Below are 19208 nucleotides of genomic sequence, written 5' to 3' on the forward strand. Positions count from 1 at the left end.
ATGAACATCTTCAGGGGGCCATTATTCAGACTAGGATTTACCCCGTAAATGTTGCCCTACATAATGTAGTTGCCTCACAAAAAGTTGATTTTGGTGAAAGGTGTAAAAGTGATTAACCACCCTATTCCTTTCCATGTAATATTATTATGTAATTTGTATGGCTTATTTAAAATTAGAGTAAGAATTATCATTTTATATTTGTTTGACCTTTTTCAAAGTACACTGCATGATAAATACATGGACTTGAATGGATTTAGAGGTTAAAGGAATTGCTGCTTCTCCTACAAGTCAAACTCAGCCATTCTCTAAAAGAAAGAAGCCACTACACGTATGTATGCTATATAATTTTCCTCTTGTAGGATGATTCATTAAATAATTTTCTGACTCCTTTCTTCATATTTTTATGACTACTTATACTCCCAAAATATTTAGGATTAACATTTCCTAGATTTGAATAGTTGAACCAGCAAAACTGAAGATAATCATTACTTTAAAATTGATCATTACTTGAATTTTTTTAATTTTTTAAAATATAAATGTATTTATTTGTTTTGGCTGTGTTGGGTCTTCGTTGCTGCATGCGGGCTTTCTCTAGTTGTGGTGAGCGGGGGCTACCCTTTGTTGCGGTGCACGGGCTTCTCATTGCGGTGGCTTCTCTTGTTGCAGAGCACGGGTTCTAGGTGCGTGGGCTTCAGTAGTTGTGGCACGTGGGCTCAGTAGTTGTGGCTTGGGAGCTCTAGAGCGCAGGCTCAGTAGTTGTGGTGCACAGGCTTAGTTGCTCCGCGGCATGTGGGATCTTCCCAGACCAGGGCTTGAACCCATGTCCCCTGCATTGGCAGGCAGATTCTTAACCACTGTGCCACCAGGGAAGTCCCAGTTTTATTTTCTTTAATTAAGCTTATCATTGTTTTCTTCTTATTATTTAAAAAATTATCTATTTATGTCTGCAGAAAATATAAAAAATAAAAATGGTAGAAAGAAGAAGAAAATAATATACATTTTGTGTAAGCTAGGTAGGAAGAGAATCTGGGCTTCTATTATTAGGACTTTTATTCTTTTCAACCTTCATAATATCACTATTGTGTATATCATTGATTAGGTGCAAGTCTAAAGCTACTTTGTCCCTGTATCCACCACACAATTGAGCAAATATAAAATTTAGTTTAGAAATACATAAAAGTGATATATATTTCCTTGCTATTCTTACTGTTTCAAGTATTGAATGCCTACTGTTCATCAGTGGACATGATATATGTTTCAATAACTTATATCACTTAATTCTTACAACAAACCTTTGAGGTAGGCATTATTATTAACCTGCTTTTATTTCTGTCTATCTATCTATCTATCTATCTATCTATCTATCTATCTATCTATCTATCTATCTATCTATCTGGGAGATGGAAGGATTTATTACTTGCAATAAGTAAGGAGAACACCAGGGATCTTTTCCCAAAGCAGTATCTCCCTGAACTGCAAAACTGGGGAAATTTTAAACTAAGGGTACATGCATATTCATAAGGGGGCTTGAGCAGAGGAGAATTCAGCATATAATTGGGGGAAAGTTCGACAGAGTCCAAGCTTTAGTTGACTGAAGTCAGGAGGGTCAAATCATCATTCCATCCCCCACCTGAGTGGGGGGCCTTAGTTCCAAATAAACCTAATTAGTTTAACATTCCTCTCTGAGATGTCTCAGGGTTCCTTCGAAGCATCCCAGAGTTAACTGGAGGCCGGCATCAGGATTTACTGAAGCTCAGGTTCTTTATGTCTTGTTGCAGAAAGAATTTAGGGAGAAACAAAGTGATAGGTAAGAAGTGGATTTATTTATAGAGGTACAAATTTCATAGACAGAATGTGGTCTGTCTCAAAAGGCGAGAGAGGCCCTGGGAGAAACACGCTCCACAGAGCATGGGCCATCTCAGAAGGTGAGAGGCCTAACCTGCTTTTAGATATGGAAGAACTGAGACTCCTAGAGATTAAGTGACTTGCCAGGATTTTGGACTTTAGTTCTGACTTCAAGATCTGTGCTCTTTACCGTGTTCAGCCATCTCTCTTATATACATGAGTTAGTGCTTTGAGGTTTTTATGGTTCATAATATTATGAGTTAAATCTGAATTATCTGATAATTTGAATCAAAGCAGCCCTTCCTGGGGGAGGCTGTGCATGTGGAGGGTCAGGGGGTATATGGGGAATCTCTATACCTTCCACTCAATTTTGCTGTGAACCTCAAACTCTTCTAAAAAATAAAACTCATTAAAAAAAAATGAGTTGGATAAAAAAATTGTTGGATACAAAAATATCCAACTGTTAAAATAAAGGGCCAGATAGTAAATATTTTTGGCTTCATGGGCCATGCAGTCTCTGTTGCATCCATTCAACTTTGCTGTTTTTGTGAGAACACATAGACAGTGCGTAAGTAAATGAGCATCGCTGTGTTCCAATAAAACCTTTCTGTATTTATAAAAACAGAGCTGGGCCTAGTTTGCTGACCACTGGCCTAGGGATTTATAAACTATAATTTATCTTTATTCTGGATTGGCTAGCATAATTTGGTTGGAATTAGATAGGAAAGGTAACTGCCATTCTGAAATATTTATCCCTATGACCTCATTATTAAATAGATCTATTTAACAGATTTGAATAAGTCTATTAAAACATTTTCTGGAGAATAATAATGATCATGATGATTATGAAAACTACAGCTATATTTTATTTAGATTTTCTTCCTAAAGTTAGATGATGTTATAATGTTTCCAAAATATAATTAAGAAAATATTTGATAGGTGATAGAAGTATGCTGCTATTTTAGTCTATGCTTCATATATAATACATAATAATATATATTATATTAAAATTAATATAATCAATATTATGTACATTTGTTTCTATTTTATTATTATATATTAAATATATATATTCATTTAAATGATCACCTCATGATTTTACATTTCTACATTTTAACTATTTATTAGGATAGTACTTAAAACAATACCATTTTAAAATTGATACTGAGCTGAATTTGTTTTTTCTTACTCTTACTGTCAGAGTGATGAAGCCCAGTCTTGTTTAAAATTTCTGTACTTGCTATCAGTATAACAAAAATGACCATTAGATGATATTTCAGAAGTAAGCTATAAATGCTTATGGGTAAATTATTTCCTGCTTTTATTAACTTGAGCTTTCCCTAAGATTCATACATAGTTCTTATTCCATGGTGGCTAAACTCACTGTAATTTTCAGGTCTTTGCACAATTTTTGGCAATAAAATCAAACATTTACAAACATATACCTGTATATATTTGTCACTTCCTTGCTTAAAATCCTGTACTGTCTTCCCATTACCTTTGGGATAAGGTCCAAGTTCTTTAACTTGTATTATAATTTAACAGCTCTGGCTCTGAAGCCTTGCCTCATCCTTCTTCTCTGGGTATAGACTTGGATACAACACTTTCAAAGGGTTGTCCTGGTTTTATACTACTTTTGGAGCTACTGTCCCTCTCTGGGACAATATATATTTGCTTAGTACTCTTTTTAGATTTCTCTTATCCACTGGCTCTGTTATCTTTCATCCCATGGAACTGTGGCAGGGAGCAAAATAACACCAGAAGATAGAATATTTCAATATTCTAGAAATGGCAACCAGACATTCTCAGTATTAGTGATCTCCAATTCCAATGACTGTTCTGGAAGAAATGATTGACAATGGAGTTTTTCTGGGGCAGGAATAAAAAACCTATCCAAAACTCCTAAGAAGAAAGAAAAGTCATTTTTTCTTCTATTTTAGAACCAGGAGGAAAGTGGTGGTGGTGGTGGGGAGGTGGTGGTGGGATGAATTGGGAGATTGGGACTGACATATCTACACTAATATATATAAAGTAGATAACTAATAAGAAGCTACTGTATAAAAAAAAAAAAAAAAAGAACGAGGACTGATCTCCAGCTGGGAGACAAGATACAGGCTTAACTGGTATTTGAGGCCAGTGCCCATTCTGAGCAGTTCCGTGTGCTTTGATTGCTCAGTGATGCTGTACCAGCTAAATGTTTTAAATATGACCTCTCTTTAGAAAATAGATTATAATGGTCTGTTTCTTAGGCATAAATGCTAAGTTAAATGGTAAACCTGTTAATGTTAATAAGGAAAAATTAATACTAATTCTGATTTTTTTATGGTGATAGTATACTTTTTACTTCTAGGAGTAGGACATAATACCTGAAAATTTGCCAGTGCCAACAGACAAATATAAACTAAAATATCAGCAATACAAAACTGAAATGAAAGAGGGATACAAACAGCATAGTCAGAGAAATGCACAAAAGACAAAGTCAAATATCACACATCGACAGACTCCGAGAAACAAGATAGATGACAAGGTAATGTATGAGGCTTTATAAAATAGTAATGAAATTTAAAGAAAACAGTACACGTATTATAGAAACATCTTTTTGTCTGATATGTCTTGCTGTTAGTCATAATAAAGTATAGTAGCTAACATTTATTTCTGTGTGCCAGGGACCATTTTAAGTATTTTACTTACATTAACTAGTTTATTCTTCACAACAACCATAATGGGTTATTATCACCATTTTCAGGCGTGAAAACTTTAGTTATACGACCTACTGACCTACTCATCTTTTCTCTGCTAGTAGTTTTTCACTTGCCTTGGGTTGGAAATAAGACGGTATTATAGATCTGTTTTTGATGTAGCTGTCTTGAACTCTGCTGGTCTCACAGATTAAATTTTAAAGTTGAAAAGTGGTTTCAGACTTCAAAGTGACCCTGTTTTATTCTAAAACTGTCATCACTCCATGATTGTCTTCTAGCTCAGTTTGGGAGATGTTTTTAAATATCATGAACTGCTGAAACTGTTATACTTTAATTTAATCTTAATTAGGTGTAAACTCACCATTCATGAATATAAGAGCAAAGTAAACATAATAAATTTAATGGCTTTCCACAAGCATACCAGAAAGGTCAATCTTGAATTTTACAAAGGTTTGAAAACATAGTTTATGATACTACTGGCCATACTTTATGAGAGCACTTGGGTACAATTCTTCATTCAGTTAACTTTTAATAAGAATAATGTATTTTCAGGGAGGTTTGATGGTTGTATTTACTTAGCATTTTACTGTAGGTAAAAAAATGATAAATTGTAAGCAGATGCGGCATATCAGCTTTTTTTTTCTAACGCATGTAGGAACTATCTAGAACTGACTAAATCACATGGTGTTTAGCTGAAAGAGTAACAAAAGTTATGGGATTATTTGGTCTCTTTTATTTCAAAACAAATTTTCCAGATCCAAACAGATGCACATAAATATAATATTCTAGTATCTGTAGTAATAGACAGGATAATTTCATAACCATTTAGCATCTGGCTGTGTATTATTTGTAGGATCTACCATGTGACATTTAGATCACTGTAATAATGTTGGGAAAATAGAATGAAGGTTTCTATAAGTGCATGCTTTATTTTCCATGGCAAAATGGTTCAAATAACTTTAAAGTAAAACCTTGGTGTCCTTGAACACAAGTTCAAATGAGGACACTTGTTTACTTTTGGTTTAAGAGAAGACAAATATTGTTTGCAAATCTTCCCATATGATTGTAAATATTTATATAGTATGAATAAAGGGTTTTATAAATAAAAGCCAATATTTACATATTTTCTTCTGGAGAAGATCCTGTTTTACTTCTTCGATTGTTTTTTTAACCTGCATTTAACCTACATATTAAAAGTTTAATATGTTCTTGATAGTCTTTCAAAAAAGCCCTGGTTTCTATATATTCTATATATAATAATCTTGTACTTAAGGGGTTTTAGCAACTTACCTGATGTCTTTTTAAATGTATACCATTATGAGAACCAAAACTGCTGTATAAACGTGCTGTTAGTAAATCCTATTATTATTACATGAATTAACACTGGAATAGTAATCTCTGGAAATAGAAGAGGTCCCTGATATCCAAAACATAAGCCCCTCTTTAAAGCAGGGAGCCACATGTAAATTGATTCTCTTTGCTGATAAAGAAAAGCTAAAGTTAGATATATTTAGAATCCAAGATAATAACTAAAGACCATAGCTACTAACTAATCAGGCTGATTTATCAGTCAACTGATAATGTCAAACAGTAAAATAAAAGTTCCACTCTGCTTGATTTTTAAAGGCAAATTTCCTGTGTTGAGTTTTCCTTCCATTTAGTATAAAAAGGTGGTGAATCTCTTATTGTCGAATTGTTTTGCCACCTAAAACGTAAACTTATATGTGTGTCTATATATATATGTATTTTAAATAATGAAACATCTTTAAATAAAACATGAAAATCATTAAACTTCAATTTTACAGAAAATAATATTAATTCCCAAATTAATATTAATTAATTGTACTTATAATTAATCATTCCAGATATACCTTTTTTCACCAAGTCTATAAAAAGACAAAACACCTTTTGGATTTAGAAACGATCACCCTAATTCATCCATTCATTGTTTATTCTTTCAAAAATAGTTTTCTAATGTTTAACTACATGCAAGGTACCTTTCCAGGCACTGGTGATAAGTCAGTGAGTAAAACAGACAAAAATTCTTGCCCTTACAGAGCATATAACCTAATTAAGGAGTAAGCAAGAAAAAAAAAAAAAAAAAGAACAAATGAATGAATGAACCGATCAGTTCATCTAATATGAGAGATGATGATAAATGCTATGGGTAGAAGGGAACTGGAAAGGCTAGGACTCGAGGTTGGGGTAGCAGTTTGTACAGGATCATCAGAGAAGATCTTTTCCATAAGGTAGCATTTTAGCACACATATGAAAGGGGTAAGAGGTAAGCCAGTCAGGAGAAACTCTGTCATGAAGTGTCATGAAGTAGGAGTGGGCCTGGAGTGTTTCAGAAATATCAGGAGCAGTGTGATGAGGGGGAATGGTGAGGGAGAGGTGGGAGGAGATTGTTAGTGAGTTAAAGGGAAGATGAGGCTGGGAGGCAGACCATGGAGGTCTTGTAGACTGCTTAAGGACTTTGCCTTCTATTTTGTTCTGTTGAGGATGGGTTTTATTGAGGAGGTCATCACAGTAATCCAGGCAAGAGGTGAGGACGCTTGCCTGGACCGAGGTGGTCACAGCAGACTTGGATAAGAAGTGGTCATGAGGAGGAGTCGGATTCTAGATAGATTCTGAAAAGCAGGGCTGAGAATATTTGGTGATGGATTGGTTTTAGGCTTGAGAGAAAGGAAAGATGAAAAGCAACTCTAAGGCTTTTGAGCTGAGCAATCGGAAGGGTGGATTTGTCAATAACTGGAGTGGGGAAGACCACTGTGAAGTCTGATTTGGGGAGGTTAAATTTGAATACCAAGTGGAAATGTCACGGTTTCCTTTTTGTAAAAGATTAAAAACAAGTTGAAGCAAAATAAAATGTTCTTGAAAGTTTCCTCCAACCTACACATAATGCAGAGCTTGGCTTCTACTTACACATATCTGTCAATTTAATCTTTTAAATTTACCTTATATAATGCTAAACATCTTTTTGGTGCCTGTTAAAATAAATCACTATTTAGGAAAAACAGATATTAGTGGGTAAATAAATAAAATTATAAGGTATCCTCATAAATCTGTTCCCCAATAGTACATACTTAAGATTTATTATTCATTCATTGAATAAATAGCAAGTGCTCACTACATGTGGTCCTGTTCTGGCACCAGGGATCCTGCAATGAAAAAGACAGGCAAGGTTCCTGCCGTCGTGGAACTTATATCAGGAAAGGCAGGCAACAAGTCATAAACAAAAGTATAATAAAGTTTCATGTAGCAATCAAAGGTCATGAAGACAGCAAAGATTATGAAGATGGAATGTGACCTTTCAAGGAAGATCTAAAGTAAGAACAAATCCTGGGGGAAAGACTCTTGAAATCTATTATATTTTTGACAAGTTGCTATCCTATTGGGGCATTATTTTTTGTTAAGCTCATGTAAGCACATCCTATATTCAGAGAAAAATTTAGTGTTTATCTCTTTAGGATCCTTGTCAAAAGTTCAGAAATAGCAGACATAAAACCAATGAATCACCGAAGTAGTAATTAGTAAAACTTTTGTGCACACACCAAAAAGACAGTTCGTGAACTGGGAGTACTCAAATCAGACACGGGATGAGACTCAGCCATCTATTGTTATAAAGCAGTTTATGTAGTGAGGCGGCAGTGACTTTATTCTTCACAGTGGTTGGTTATAATATGAAAACTTTCTTAAATGATAGGGGATTGGTTAGTGGTTATCAATTTGGGGGAACAGTTTACGTTTTGCTTATGATTTCCAGAGACATAAGCAAGAAATGACCCAGGTCAAGTTAGTCTCACTTGTCTTGCAAAATAAGCTAAATTAAGCTTTGCTTTTATGACTAAACTGGTATTGTCTGCTCAGGGAATTTTCAAGGCTGGTCTCTGTTTGTGTTTGATTTTAACAATCTCAAAGGATACACCCCATCTACTGGTACTTTACTTGCGAACTTAATTTTATAAAGGAGTGACATGCCCATATTTATTAAGTTCACAAAGACTCAAATGGACAATTATAATAGTTGCTACTTTTTACGAAATGCTCACTATATGTCGGGTACTTTTATAAGTGTTGGACATGTATCATCTCATTTATCATTTTCGTGTGTGTGAAGTAGTTACTAATGTTAATTCCCATTTTATCTATGAGTAAACCAAGGCACAGAGGTGTCATCTAGCTAGAAAGTGGGAGAGCTGGATTCAAACAGGCAGTCTAATTGTCAGAGCCTGTACTCTTAATTTGACATATCCAGTGATCATTTTATCCTTTATTTTGTTAAAAACAAATATTCTAAGTATGTGTATGAGGGTTCACTTATTGCTTCATGTCTAGTGTGTACAAGGTGCAGAAGCCATCACAGATGATCTTACAACTCTGGATAGGAAAGCCCTCCTACAGCAAGGTTATGCAGACAACCCTTACATCACACAACAGAGTACAAGAAAATCTGATGCTGTAAGTTATTGGTATTTTTACTCATTTGATAAGATAATTTGCCCTCCAAGATTTTACAGACTTAAAATTGAATAGATAATTGCAACAGTTGAATTTGGCCTGAGGCGAATATTCATTAATATGCAAATTCAGTCCTCACTCTTACCACAGATTGGCATTTGGTATGTTTACTGTGGAAAAATCATCTTGAATCTTTGGGAGTTTGTAAAAATTTAGTTTATACTGTTCAAAATGTTCATTGACCACTACTTATGACAATGGGCTAATCTGCATCACCCCTTCCCCCAGAGAGAAGTAGCTGGATGATTTATTTATTTATTTTTGAAAGTTATAAGCTAATAAAACTGTAGAAATTCAGGCCAATTAAGAAAAATGGCAAGGATAAAGCAGTTTTTCTTTAGGAAAAGGGAAACAAAGCTCTAGACTCTCAATATCTCAACTTTAAATTATATGTTTTACAAAATCACTGAGATTGCTTAATGAGTATTACTTAGACCAGTTCTTGTACAAATAGATAGGTATAACATTTCTATAGTGTCCTGGAGTAAGCAGACCAAGCTGCTTGGAGTTGGAGTCCGTTGGCTACCTAGACACCCACAGGTGATTAAAATCTTAGGCACACCTGTAATGGATTGATGGAATATCAGTATGTGTAGGCTCAAGAGTTGAGAAAATTCTGCTTTAGATGGCCTAAATAATAATAAAACATGGATTTAACTAGTTACATTATCATTGAGAGGAAACTCAAAATAGATTTTATTTGGATAACAATCATCCAGAATCAATACATTTTGAACTGACAGCAATTTGTAATCAATCTCTGGGCCAGCTGGACTGATTTTCTGTGGCTGTCCCAAGTTGGTAATTTGTTCTTTTACTAAAATCACATATACATTATTTTCTATGCCTATTATTGTGTAGATATTTATACTTAATAGAATAAGGAGTATTGCCAGGATGAAAAAAAAATTTAAAAAGCTACTTTATAGGGCAAAGTTGTGTCCCAGATAGGGCTTATTTTGATATATTCCTGACGTTATACTTGCATGGATGTTACTTAAGGCCCATTGGGTACTGTTCTTGGTATAAGCCAAAGCCATTTGGGAGTCAGTGGATTTCTTTTCCTTATAATTACTTTCTTCGTGACATCATATCTAAATTCACCGTCAAGCACATTTTACTCTATTGTGGTAGCACTCATTTATCAGGTTTTTAAAGGAAAGTTTATGTGAGTAAACTTTGAATGCATCTGAAATTAGTACCAATTTACTTCTAAAATGTAGGTGGGAATGCTTCAATTTAGTTTTTAACTAAATAAACAACAGAAGCAGTGAACCTATGGTTTTTATGTCCATCTCTTCTAGTTTGTCATTTTTCAGTGTTGTCAGATCCTTTGCATCTGTGTGACTTCTGCTTCTAATCTGCTTTCTGTTTACACAGACCTCTACATCAGTGTGCCTGAGGGTGGTTCTAACCTTTCCTCCAAAGTGTAAGCCACCATAAATGTCAACACCCAAGGTGGGCTTTCGGCGTGGACTCTATATTCATTAACGTCACCTCTTTTGCTTGCTTCTGGGTTTTACATCCATTGTCTGGCCGATATGGAAATCTCCTATGATTTCTAACAAAATTTAAGTGTATTATTTTTTAGGAAATAAATGTATTTTTAGGTTAAAAAATTGGAATTTAAATTTATTAATGATGAATATAGTAATCTATATTTAAGAAAGAAACTGGAAGTGTTTAACTTATATTTTAGGACTCTTGTATTAACTATAGGATTGTTCTGCCTTGTGGACAGTGACATTTTCTTTATTTTCTCTTCTCAGGAAACTGTGGCTGCAGAGAAGAAACAGACTGTTGCAGAGCAAGTGACGATAGACCACTTATCCAGGTAAGGGTTAGTAACTCGTAATAGAAATCCATTCAGAAAGTATTCATTAAATTTCTTTTTTTGTACATGACACCCATATCTTTGGGTGTCAATCAACAAGTGGTCAACTCAGAAGTTTCCACACTTTCTGTGTTCACTGCACTTGTAGTGTTTTAGTAATTTTTTCACCAGACTCCTTGGCCAATAGAAATACCCAACAGTTCTATTTATTAACTATTTTTGTCTAAACAACTTAGTAAATATTTACTTTCTAACAACTTAATGGTCATCTGAAAAATAATACACATAAATTGAAAGAAAAAATATTTTAATTTCATTTTTAAATAAGCACAATTACTTACTAATGGGATGTCTGCACTTCTTGGCACCACACAATCTCTCAAACCTTAGAATTGTGTAGGATGATGCAAAGATGTGATATCATTCATTGAAGGAGTGTAGCATGATATCTTGTTGAAACTGTGAATTATCTTGAACTAGTAGTTTTTGTGGTATCCAACAAATATGAAGTATCACTATTTCCCTCAAAAGTTAAAAATATCTACAGGTGTCTCTGTGAGTTCCCTGTGACATCCCAGTGTGACTTAGTGCACAGTTTGGGAACTGTGAGACCATCAAGAATTTTAAAACCTAATGTAAAGTTTCACAACCCTTAGAAAACTATATAAAGTTTCAATACCTGCTGTGCTAAACTGCATGAATATGTAAGTATTGTAGGATTCAGAAGAGGCTGGAATAGTCTATGAAGTCTTCAAGGAAGAAGTAAGACTTAAGTTTAGCTTTGAAAAAAATAATCGTTTAGTTGGGTGGCAGAGAGAAAGAATGATGGTCTACATGCATGTGTCTTAGTTAATTCTTTGAAACAATTAATTTTACTTACAGTCTTTGGTGTATCTCCATTATCTCATGAACTGACTTTATGTTTTCACCCCCAAAATGCCACCACAGTGTCTCTTCATAAGATAACTAGTGACATCCATATTGCTGGACTAATGGTGATTTCTTCATTCTCATTTACTTGACCCATCAGTGACATGTGTCTGGGTTGAAAACTTTCTTCCCTTCAAAACACTTTTCTTTTTCTCCCTTGACTTCTGGCATACCACACTTGGCTCATTTTTCCTCCTACCTTCCACTCCTCAGCCTCCTCTCCTGGTTCCTCTTCATCTCTCCAGTCTTTATACATGGGAATACACAAGGGCTCAATTCTTAGACTTCTACATTTACTTCCTAAGTGATCTCACCCAGTATCATGTCTTCAGTAACCATCTACATGCTGATGCTTTCCTAATCCAAGATCCCAAAGTAACATTTTCCAAACTGGGTTCCTGAAAGTGGTTTCCCTTCCCTCCCCTCATGATGAAATCCTCTTTAGTTTTCCTCCATGGCAATCCCATTCTTTAAGTTATTTAGGCCTAAAATCTTGGTGATGCATTTAATCCCTCTCTTTCACTCAAATCCTATATGCAGTTTGACAGCAAACACTCTCAGGTCTACCATCAGGATAAATTTACCCCCTCTGCTGCCACCATCCCTGTTCACACTGTCATCTTCTTTTTTTTTTTGAATTTTATTTTATTTATTTTTTTATACAGCAAGTTCTTATTAGTTATCTATTTTATACATATTAGTGTATACATGTCAATCCCAATGTCCCAATTCATCCCACCACTGCCCCCCACCCCCGCCACTTTCCCCCCTTGGTGTCCATACGTTTGTTCTCTACATCTGTGTCTCTATTTCTGCCCTGCAAACCGGTTCATCTGTACCATTTTTCTAGGTTCCACATATATGCGTTAATATATGATATTTATTTTTCTTTTTTTTTTAGCATCTTTATTGGAGTATAATTGCTTTACAGTGGTGTGTTAGTTTCTGCTGTATAACAAAGTGAATCAGCTATACATATACATATATCCCCATATCCCCTCCCTCTTGCGTCTCCCTCCCACCCTCCCTATCTGGCCCCCTCTAGGTGGTCACAAAGCACGGAGCTAATCTCTCTGTGCTATGAGGCTGCTTCCTACTAGTTATCTAGTTTACATTTGGTAGTGTATATATGTCAATGCCATTCTCTCACTTTGTCCCAGCTTACCCTTCCCCTCCCCATGTCCTCAAGTCCATTCTCTACGTCTGCATCTTTATTCCTGTCCTGCCCCTAGGTTCTTCAGAACCTTTTTTTTTTTTTTAGATTCCATATATATGTGTTAGCATACAGTATCTGTTTTTCTCTTTCTGACTTACTTCACTCTGTATGACCGTCTCTAGATCCATCCACGTCTTTACAAATGACCCAATTTCGTTCCTTTTTATGGCTGAGTAATATTCCATTGTATATATGTACCACATGTTCTTTATCCGTTCGTCTGTTGATGGGCATTCAGGTTGCTTCCATGACCTGGCTATTGTAAATAGTGCTGCAATGAACATTGGGGTGCATGTGTCTTTTTGAATTATGGTTTTCTCAGGGTATATGCCCAGTAGTGGGATTGCTGGGTCATATGGTAATTCTATTTTTAGTTTTTTAAGGAAACTCCATACTGTTCTCCATAGTGGCTGTATCAATTTACATTCCCACCAACAGTGCAAGAGGGTTCCCTTTTCTCCACACCCTCTCCAGCATTTGTTGTTTGTAGATTTTCTGATGATGCCCAATCTAACTGGTGTGAGGTGATACCGCATTGTAGTTTTGATTCGCACTTCTCTAATAATTAGTGATGTTAAGCAGCTTTTCATGTGCTTCTTGGCCATCTGTATGTCTTCTTTGGAGAAATGTCTATTTAGGTCTTCTGCTCATTTTTTGATTGGATTGTTTGTTTTTTTAATATTGAGCTGCATGAGTTGTTTATATATTTTGGAGATTAATCCTTTGTCAGTTGCTTCGTTTGCAAATATTTTCTCCCATTCTGAGGGTTGTGTTTTTGTCTTGTTTGTAGTTTACTTTGCTTTGCAAAAGCTTTTAAGTTTTATTAGGTCCCATTTGTTTATTTTGTTTTTATTTCCGTTACTGTAGGAGGTGGATCAAAAATGATCTTGCTGTGATTTATGTCAAAGAGTGTTCTTCCTATGTTTTCCTCTAAGAGTTTTATAGTGTCTGGTCTTACATTTAGGTCTTTAATCCATTTTGAGTTAATTTTTGTGTATGGTGTTAGGGAGTGTTCTAATTTCATTCTTTTATGTGTAGCTATCCAGTTTTCCCAGCACCACTTATTGAAGAGATTGTCTTCTCTCCATTGGCACACTGTCATCTTCTGTCTCCTGTATTATTTCAGACACTTTTTAAGTGGACTCATTGTATCTGCATTTGCCCCTATTGGTCTGTTCTCAACCCAGCAGCCAGAGTGTGTCCATTAAAAGACAAGTCAGATCAAACCCTCCGGTAATTTCCCATCTCAATCAGAGTAAAATCTATAAGACCTATGTATTGGTTATATATCACCATAAAACCTAGTAGCTTAAAACAGCAGTCATGAATGATAGCTCATCTATCTTCAGGTCAGCTGTCCAGGCTAGGCTTGGCTGAGTAGCTCTTTTCACTTACTTTTGCCAGTTATATATGAGCAAAAGCAATGGGCTTAATTCTGAGCTTAAGCCTTAAGAAACCTCATGTGTTTCCATTTGCCTTTTTGTGCTTCAGCCATCTTTGTGAGAAGAACACAGCTTGGTCAACCCACTGGTCTCAAGAAGAAAACACTTTTATAAATGCAGCCAGGCCACTTAGCCAAGATTATCTTAGATGAGCAGATCCCCAACCAACCTACCCTTGCATGAATTAGTTCAATTGAGATCAGCAGAGCCATCCAGCTGCCAAAGCAAATCAAATAGCTAAGCTTAAAGCCAAAGGGAAAGAAAGTACACTACACTTATAATGAGGCCATGGCAAGGATGTGGATCAGGAGTGCTGAAAAACTGAGGTCAATAATACATTCTCCCCAAGCCCTGCATGATTTGCCCACCGTTAGACCCTGGACCCCTTTTCCTACTTCTCTCCCTCTTGTTTACTCTGCTCCACCATCTGGCTTCCTCCCTGTTCTGAAACATATCTGGTTCACTTCTGTCTCAGGTGCTTTGCATTTATTTTCCCCTCTGCTTGAAATGCTTTTCCCACAGAAATCCATATGGCGGCTTACTTACTTTGCTTTCTGTCTTTATTCAGAAGTCACCAGCACATTGTCTTTTTGTTTAAAGAATAGTAAGAGGAAGACATGAAGCTCTGAGTTCCCTCAAAAATTTCAATTTATTTTTAGATAATGCTTATGGAAAAAGAGATAGATAAGAATATTCACTTTTTTATGGTCAGTGTTTTTTAATTATTAAATTTATTCATTTAATATCTGACAGATCATGTATTCTGCCAGTAGTATAAATTGGCATTTGTATATGAGCTTTTCCAACTGCTTATAAATATGTGGATGCTAGAGCAATTCAGTATAACATTTAATTGTCAGACTTTGTATTTTCCTGAATAGGGCTGTAATCAGTGATCCAGAACAAAATTTAACCAGTGAGAAGCAAGAAATTGCTCATATCCTTCCAAATTCAAAGCTGGTACCTCTTCGATTTAGGAAAAGAACACTACATGAAACAAAGTAAGAAGGTTTTACTTATATAAAATGAGGATGTAGTATGTTATAAATGTATTTTTCAAATGTACTTTTGTATCTAATGGAAAAGTTTTTCTGCATGTTTTTGCTTTTTTCTATATAAAGGAAAGTGGAATTTTTGGAGTTCAGATCCCAGTTCTGCCACTTTAAGATACTGGGGTACACTTTGCCCTCCAGATCTTGTATTTAGAATTTAGGAGTCATAGCCAGAACCTTAGGCGATAATATGTGTGAAAAGACACAATATAGTAACTGAGACATTTGTATGTGAACAATATATATTGGCTGAATTTCAATGACATAATATATTCAAGATTAGTATTTAAAAATTATTACTTTCTGCCTTTTACTTTGTACTTTATAAAATCTTTGGTTTGGTATGGACTTTTACAGTCTGCTAGTGCAGTCCACTGAAATTTCTCAGTGACTTCACTGACAGTTGACATCTAGCCTCAGATTTAAAAGAATAGAAAACCCACCAGTTCCTGCAGCAGTTCTTTTATATTTTCAGACTGCCATAATTGTTAGTACTTTTTTATAACTTTTATCTTTTTATCTCATTCTTATTTTCTGGAAGCCTTTGTTTCCATGTCTTTTAATATTTGAAGGTATCAAGTATTAATTTCCTATTGCTGCTATAACACGTTACCACAAATGGTATTTTAAAACAACACAAATTTATTCTCCTCCAGTTCTGGAGGTCAGAAGCCTAAAATCAAGGTGTTGACAGGGCTGCATTCCTTCTGGAGGCTTCAGGGAAGAATTCATTTCTTTGCCTTTTTCAGTTTTTAGGGGCTACCTTTATTCCTTGGCTTGTGGCCCCTTCGCCCATCTTCAAAGCCAGTAATGGCTCGTGTTATATCAGTCTGAGGCTCCTCTTCTGTAGTCACATATCCCTCTGCTTTCCTCTTATAAAAACACTTGTGATTGCATTGAACCTACCTGGATAATCCTGGTTAATCTCCTCACTTCCAGATCTTTAACTTAATCACATTTGCAAAGTCCCTCTTAACCATATCATGTAAATTAACTAATTACGTGTTCTGAGGATTAGGATATGAATATCTTTCGGAGGCCATCATTCAGCTACCATATACCTAAACATCTCTTTCTTAAAGTAAACTTTTATAGAAATAAAACATTGATTCACAAAGTATACACATTTTAAATGTACACCGTAGGAATTTTCACAAACTGAACAATACTCATGTATCATTCCTAGACCAAGAAATAGGACATTACCCCAGAAACCCTCCATGTGCTGCCCCTCAGCTACTACCCACCTCCTCTGCCATAGCAGGTTAACCTCTCTACCTTGATATTGTAAGTATAACTATCTGGTTATATATTTACATGAAATCGCAAAATTCGGACGCTGTGTCTGGCTTCTTTTGCTCAACATTATGTTTGTGAATTTTATCCATGTTATTTGTGGTTGTCCTTTATTCTCATTACTGTACAGTATTTTACTGTATAAATATACCACAGTTTATTTACTCACAGCTGTTGATGGACATTTGGCAATTTATGAATAGTGCTGCCATGAACTTTTGTGCATTTTTTTGGTGAACATATGTACCCATTTCTCCTTAGTACACACTTACAAGTGGAATCGCTGGCCCATTTAGTATGCATATGTTCAGCTTTAAAAAATACTGCCAAATAGTTTTCCTAAGTGGTTGCTGCAATTAAAACTCCCACCAGTAGCAGTAGGAAGGTGCCAGTGGTTCCATATCTTTGCCAGTGCTGGGAATTGTCTATATTTTTCATTTTAGTTCTTCTCATGGGTATATATTGGTGATTTTCGCTTGCATTTCACTGGAGGCTAATGATGTTGAGCACTTTTCATATGTGTATTGGTCATCTGGATATCCTCTTATAGGAAATGTCCATCCAAGTCTATTGGGTTATCTTTTTCATATTGATTTGTGGAACTTACTTCTATATTCTAGTTATGCGTCCTTTTTAAGCTATATTTATTGGATGTATCTTTTCCTACCCTGTGGCCACCTTTTCATTCTCTTGACCATGTCTTTTGATGAACAAGAGTTGCTAAGTTTATAATAGACCAGTTTACCAATCTTTCCATTTATTGTTAGTGTCCTTTGTGTCTTCTTTACACAATCTCTCCCTACCACCAACTCATCCCTCTGACTCATAATGCCACTTAGGTCATATGCGAAGTTGTTATAAATGCATGGTTGGTTTCTAGGCTTTTTTTTTCAGTCTCATCTACCTGTTATGCATTCCTGGACCAATATTATCCTGTCTTAATTAGTATTGTTATATATTAAATACCTAAAGCTTGTTTAGCTTTAATATTGTCTTGGCATACTCGGCTCATTCCTCTTCAATATAAATTTTAGATTTAGCTAGTCTAGTTCTATGAAAAATCCTACGGGGGTATTGCTTACAATTATTGCAGTGATAGGCTTCACTCCCCTTATTCATTATTCCCAGAGGAGGAGGAGAAAATTCTGCTTCATAGAGTGGGAAGCAGGAATTGGCATGTGTAGTGCAGCCCTTCCTCTCCTCTTTTTCTTAGGAGCCAGCTGTCTGCAGAAGTGCACATTCTCACCTATGCACTAAGTTTTACAGGGTCCCTCCCCAGCTGGAATGAGTGGGTTGGTCTGTTTAATTCTAGTGTTAAGGACTTAGGTTATTGTTGCTACATTTCTAAGCCATGGTTTCCAAGTGCTTTATCAATAATAAAATTCAAATGTAAGTCTTCATCTGCCTGATTCTTATTTCTCTATTGGTTAAGAACTTGGAGATGTATTAGTGCTACTTATTGGATACATAAAACCCCAACATGGAACTTTCCATTTTATAATATAGATGCCTATTTAATTATTTTATGTTTTCAAAAAGACTCTAGACTCCTTGAGGCTATTATGTCAACCTATCACCGTTAAACTGAGTTCTGTTTACCTTTGAGAAGCAATATAATGTAATGGTTATGAGCAATTTTCTTTGGTTCTGCCATGTGCTAACTGTATAACTCTGTAAACTTGATTTTTAGAATGTGGATAATAGTACTTACTTCCTAGAGTTATTGCAAGCATTAAGTGAACCAATACACATTAAAATGATTTTAACACAGACTAGTGTCTAAGTTCTTAATAAGTAGTAGCTATTATTATTACTTTCATTTTCTCAGCATTCAAAATTGCTTCAGGCACATAGTGGGCATTCAATAAACACATTAATACTAACGGATTAAATTGAATTAAGATGACCAAGCTTTCATGGCTCCTCTCTGTGTTCACAAACTCTCATTTGGTTTACAGATTCTTATTTGCTATATCCTGCTTACCTTTCATAGAGACCTAGATTTTATAGAGGTATAACTTTTCAAGATCTCAATGAGCTACAGACTTACTTACTGTTTACATTATTGCAATTTCATTATACCTGCAGTTTTATGGGAATATCATAAAATTACTTAGGAAGGGAAGTAAAGAAACATCACTCAATCTTCAGATTTCTTAATATAAAGGAGATTATTGGTAGTAGGGTGTCAAAGTGTGTGTCATTGGGTTTTGCTTTACATTATGAAACAGAATTTTAGGACTGGCAGTCCTTGTGAGATAGTTCAATGCTATCTAAAGGCCATAAAGATTAAATAACTGATCTGAGTTTCACAGCTAGAACTATAGCCAAGACTGGAACCTCATCCAGCACTCTTTCTCTCTACTCCATTTT

The 19208-nt window shown here is 35.3% G+C and overlaps 1 protein-coding gene across 1 annotated transcript in view; it reads left to right on the plus strand.

Annotated features, from left to right (window-relative positions):
* Positions 1 to 223: 223 nt before the first annotated feature.
* The window catches only part of CAPS2 (calcyphosine 2), a 38177-nt gene continuing 19192 nt past the window's right edge, over positions 224 to 19208 (plus strand). Inside the window, 5 exon segments of the mRNA XM_061206641.1 lie at positions 224 to 328; positions 4202 to 4372; positions 8883 to 9005; positions 10835 to 10899; positions 15369 to 15488. Coding sequence (XP_061062624.1) covers positions 227 to 328; positions 4202 to 4372; positions 8883 to 9005; positions 10835 to 10899; positions 15369 to 15488 — 581 coding nt within the window. The 5' untranslated portion in view covers positions 224 to 226.

Source organism: Eubalaena glacialis, chromosome 11 (assembly GCF_028564815.1).
Source record: "Eubalaena glacialis isolate mEubGla1 chromosome 11, mEubGla1.1.hap2.+ XY, whole genome shotgun sequence".
Lineage (NCBI taxonomy): Eukaryota > Metazoa > Chordata > Mammalia > Artiodactyla > Balaenidae > Eubalaena > Eubalaena glacialis.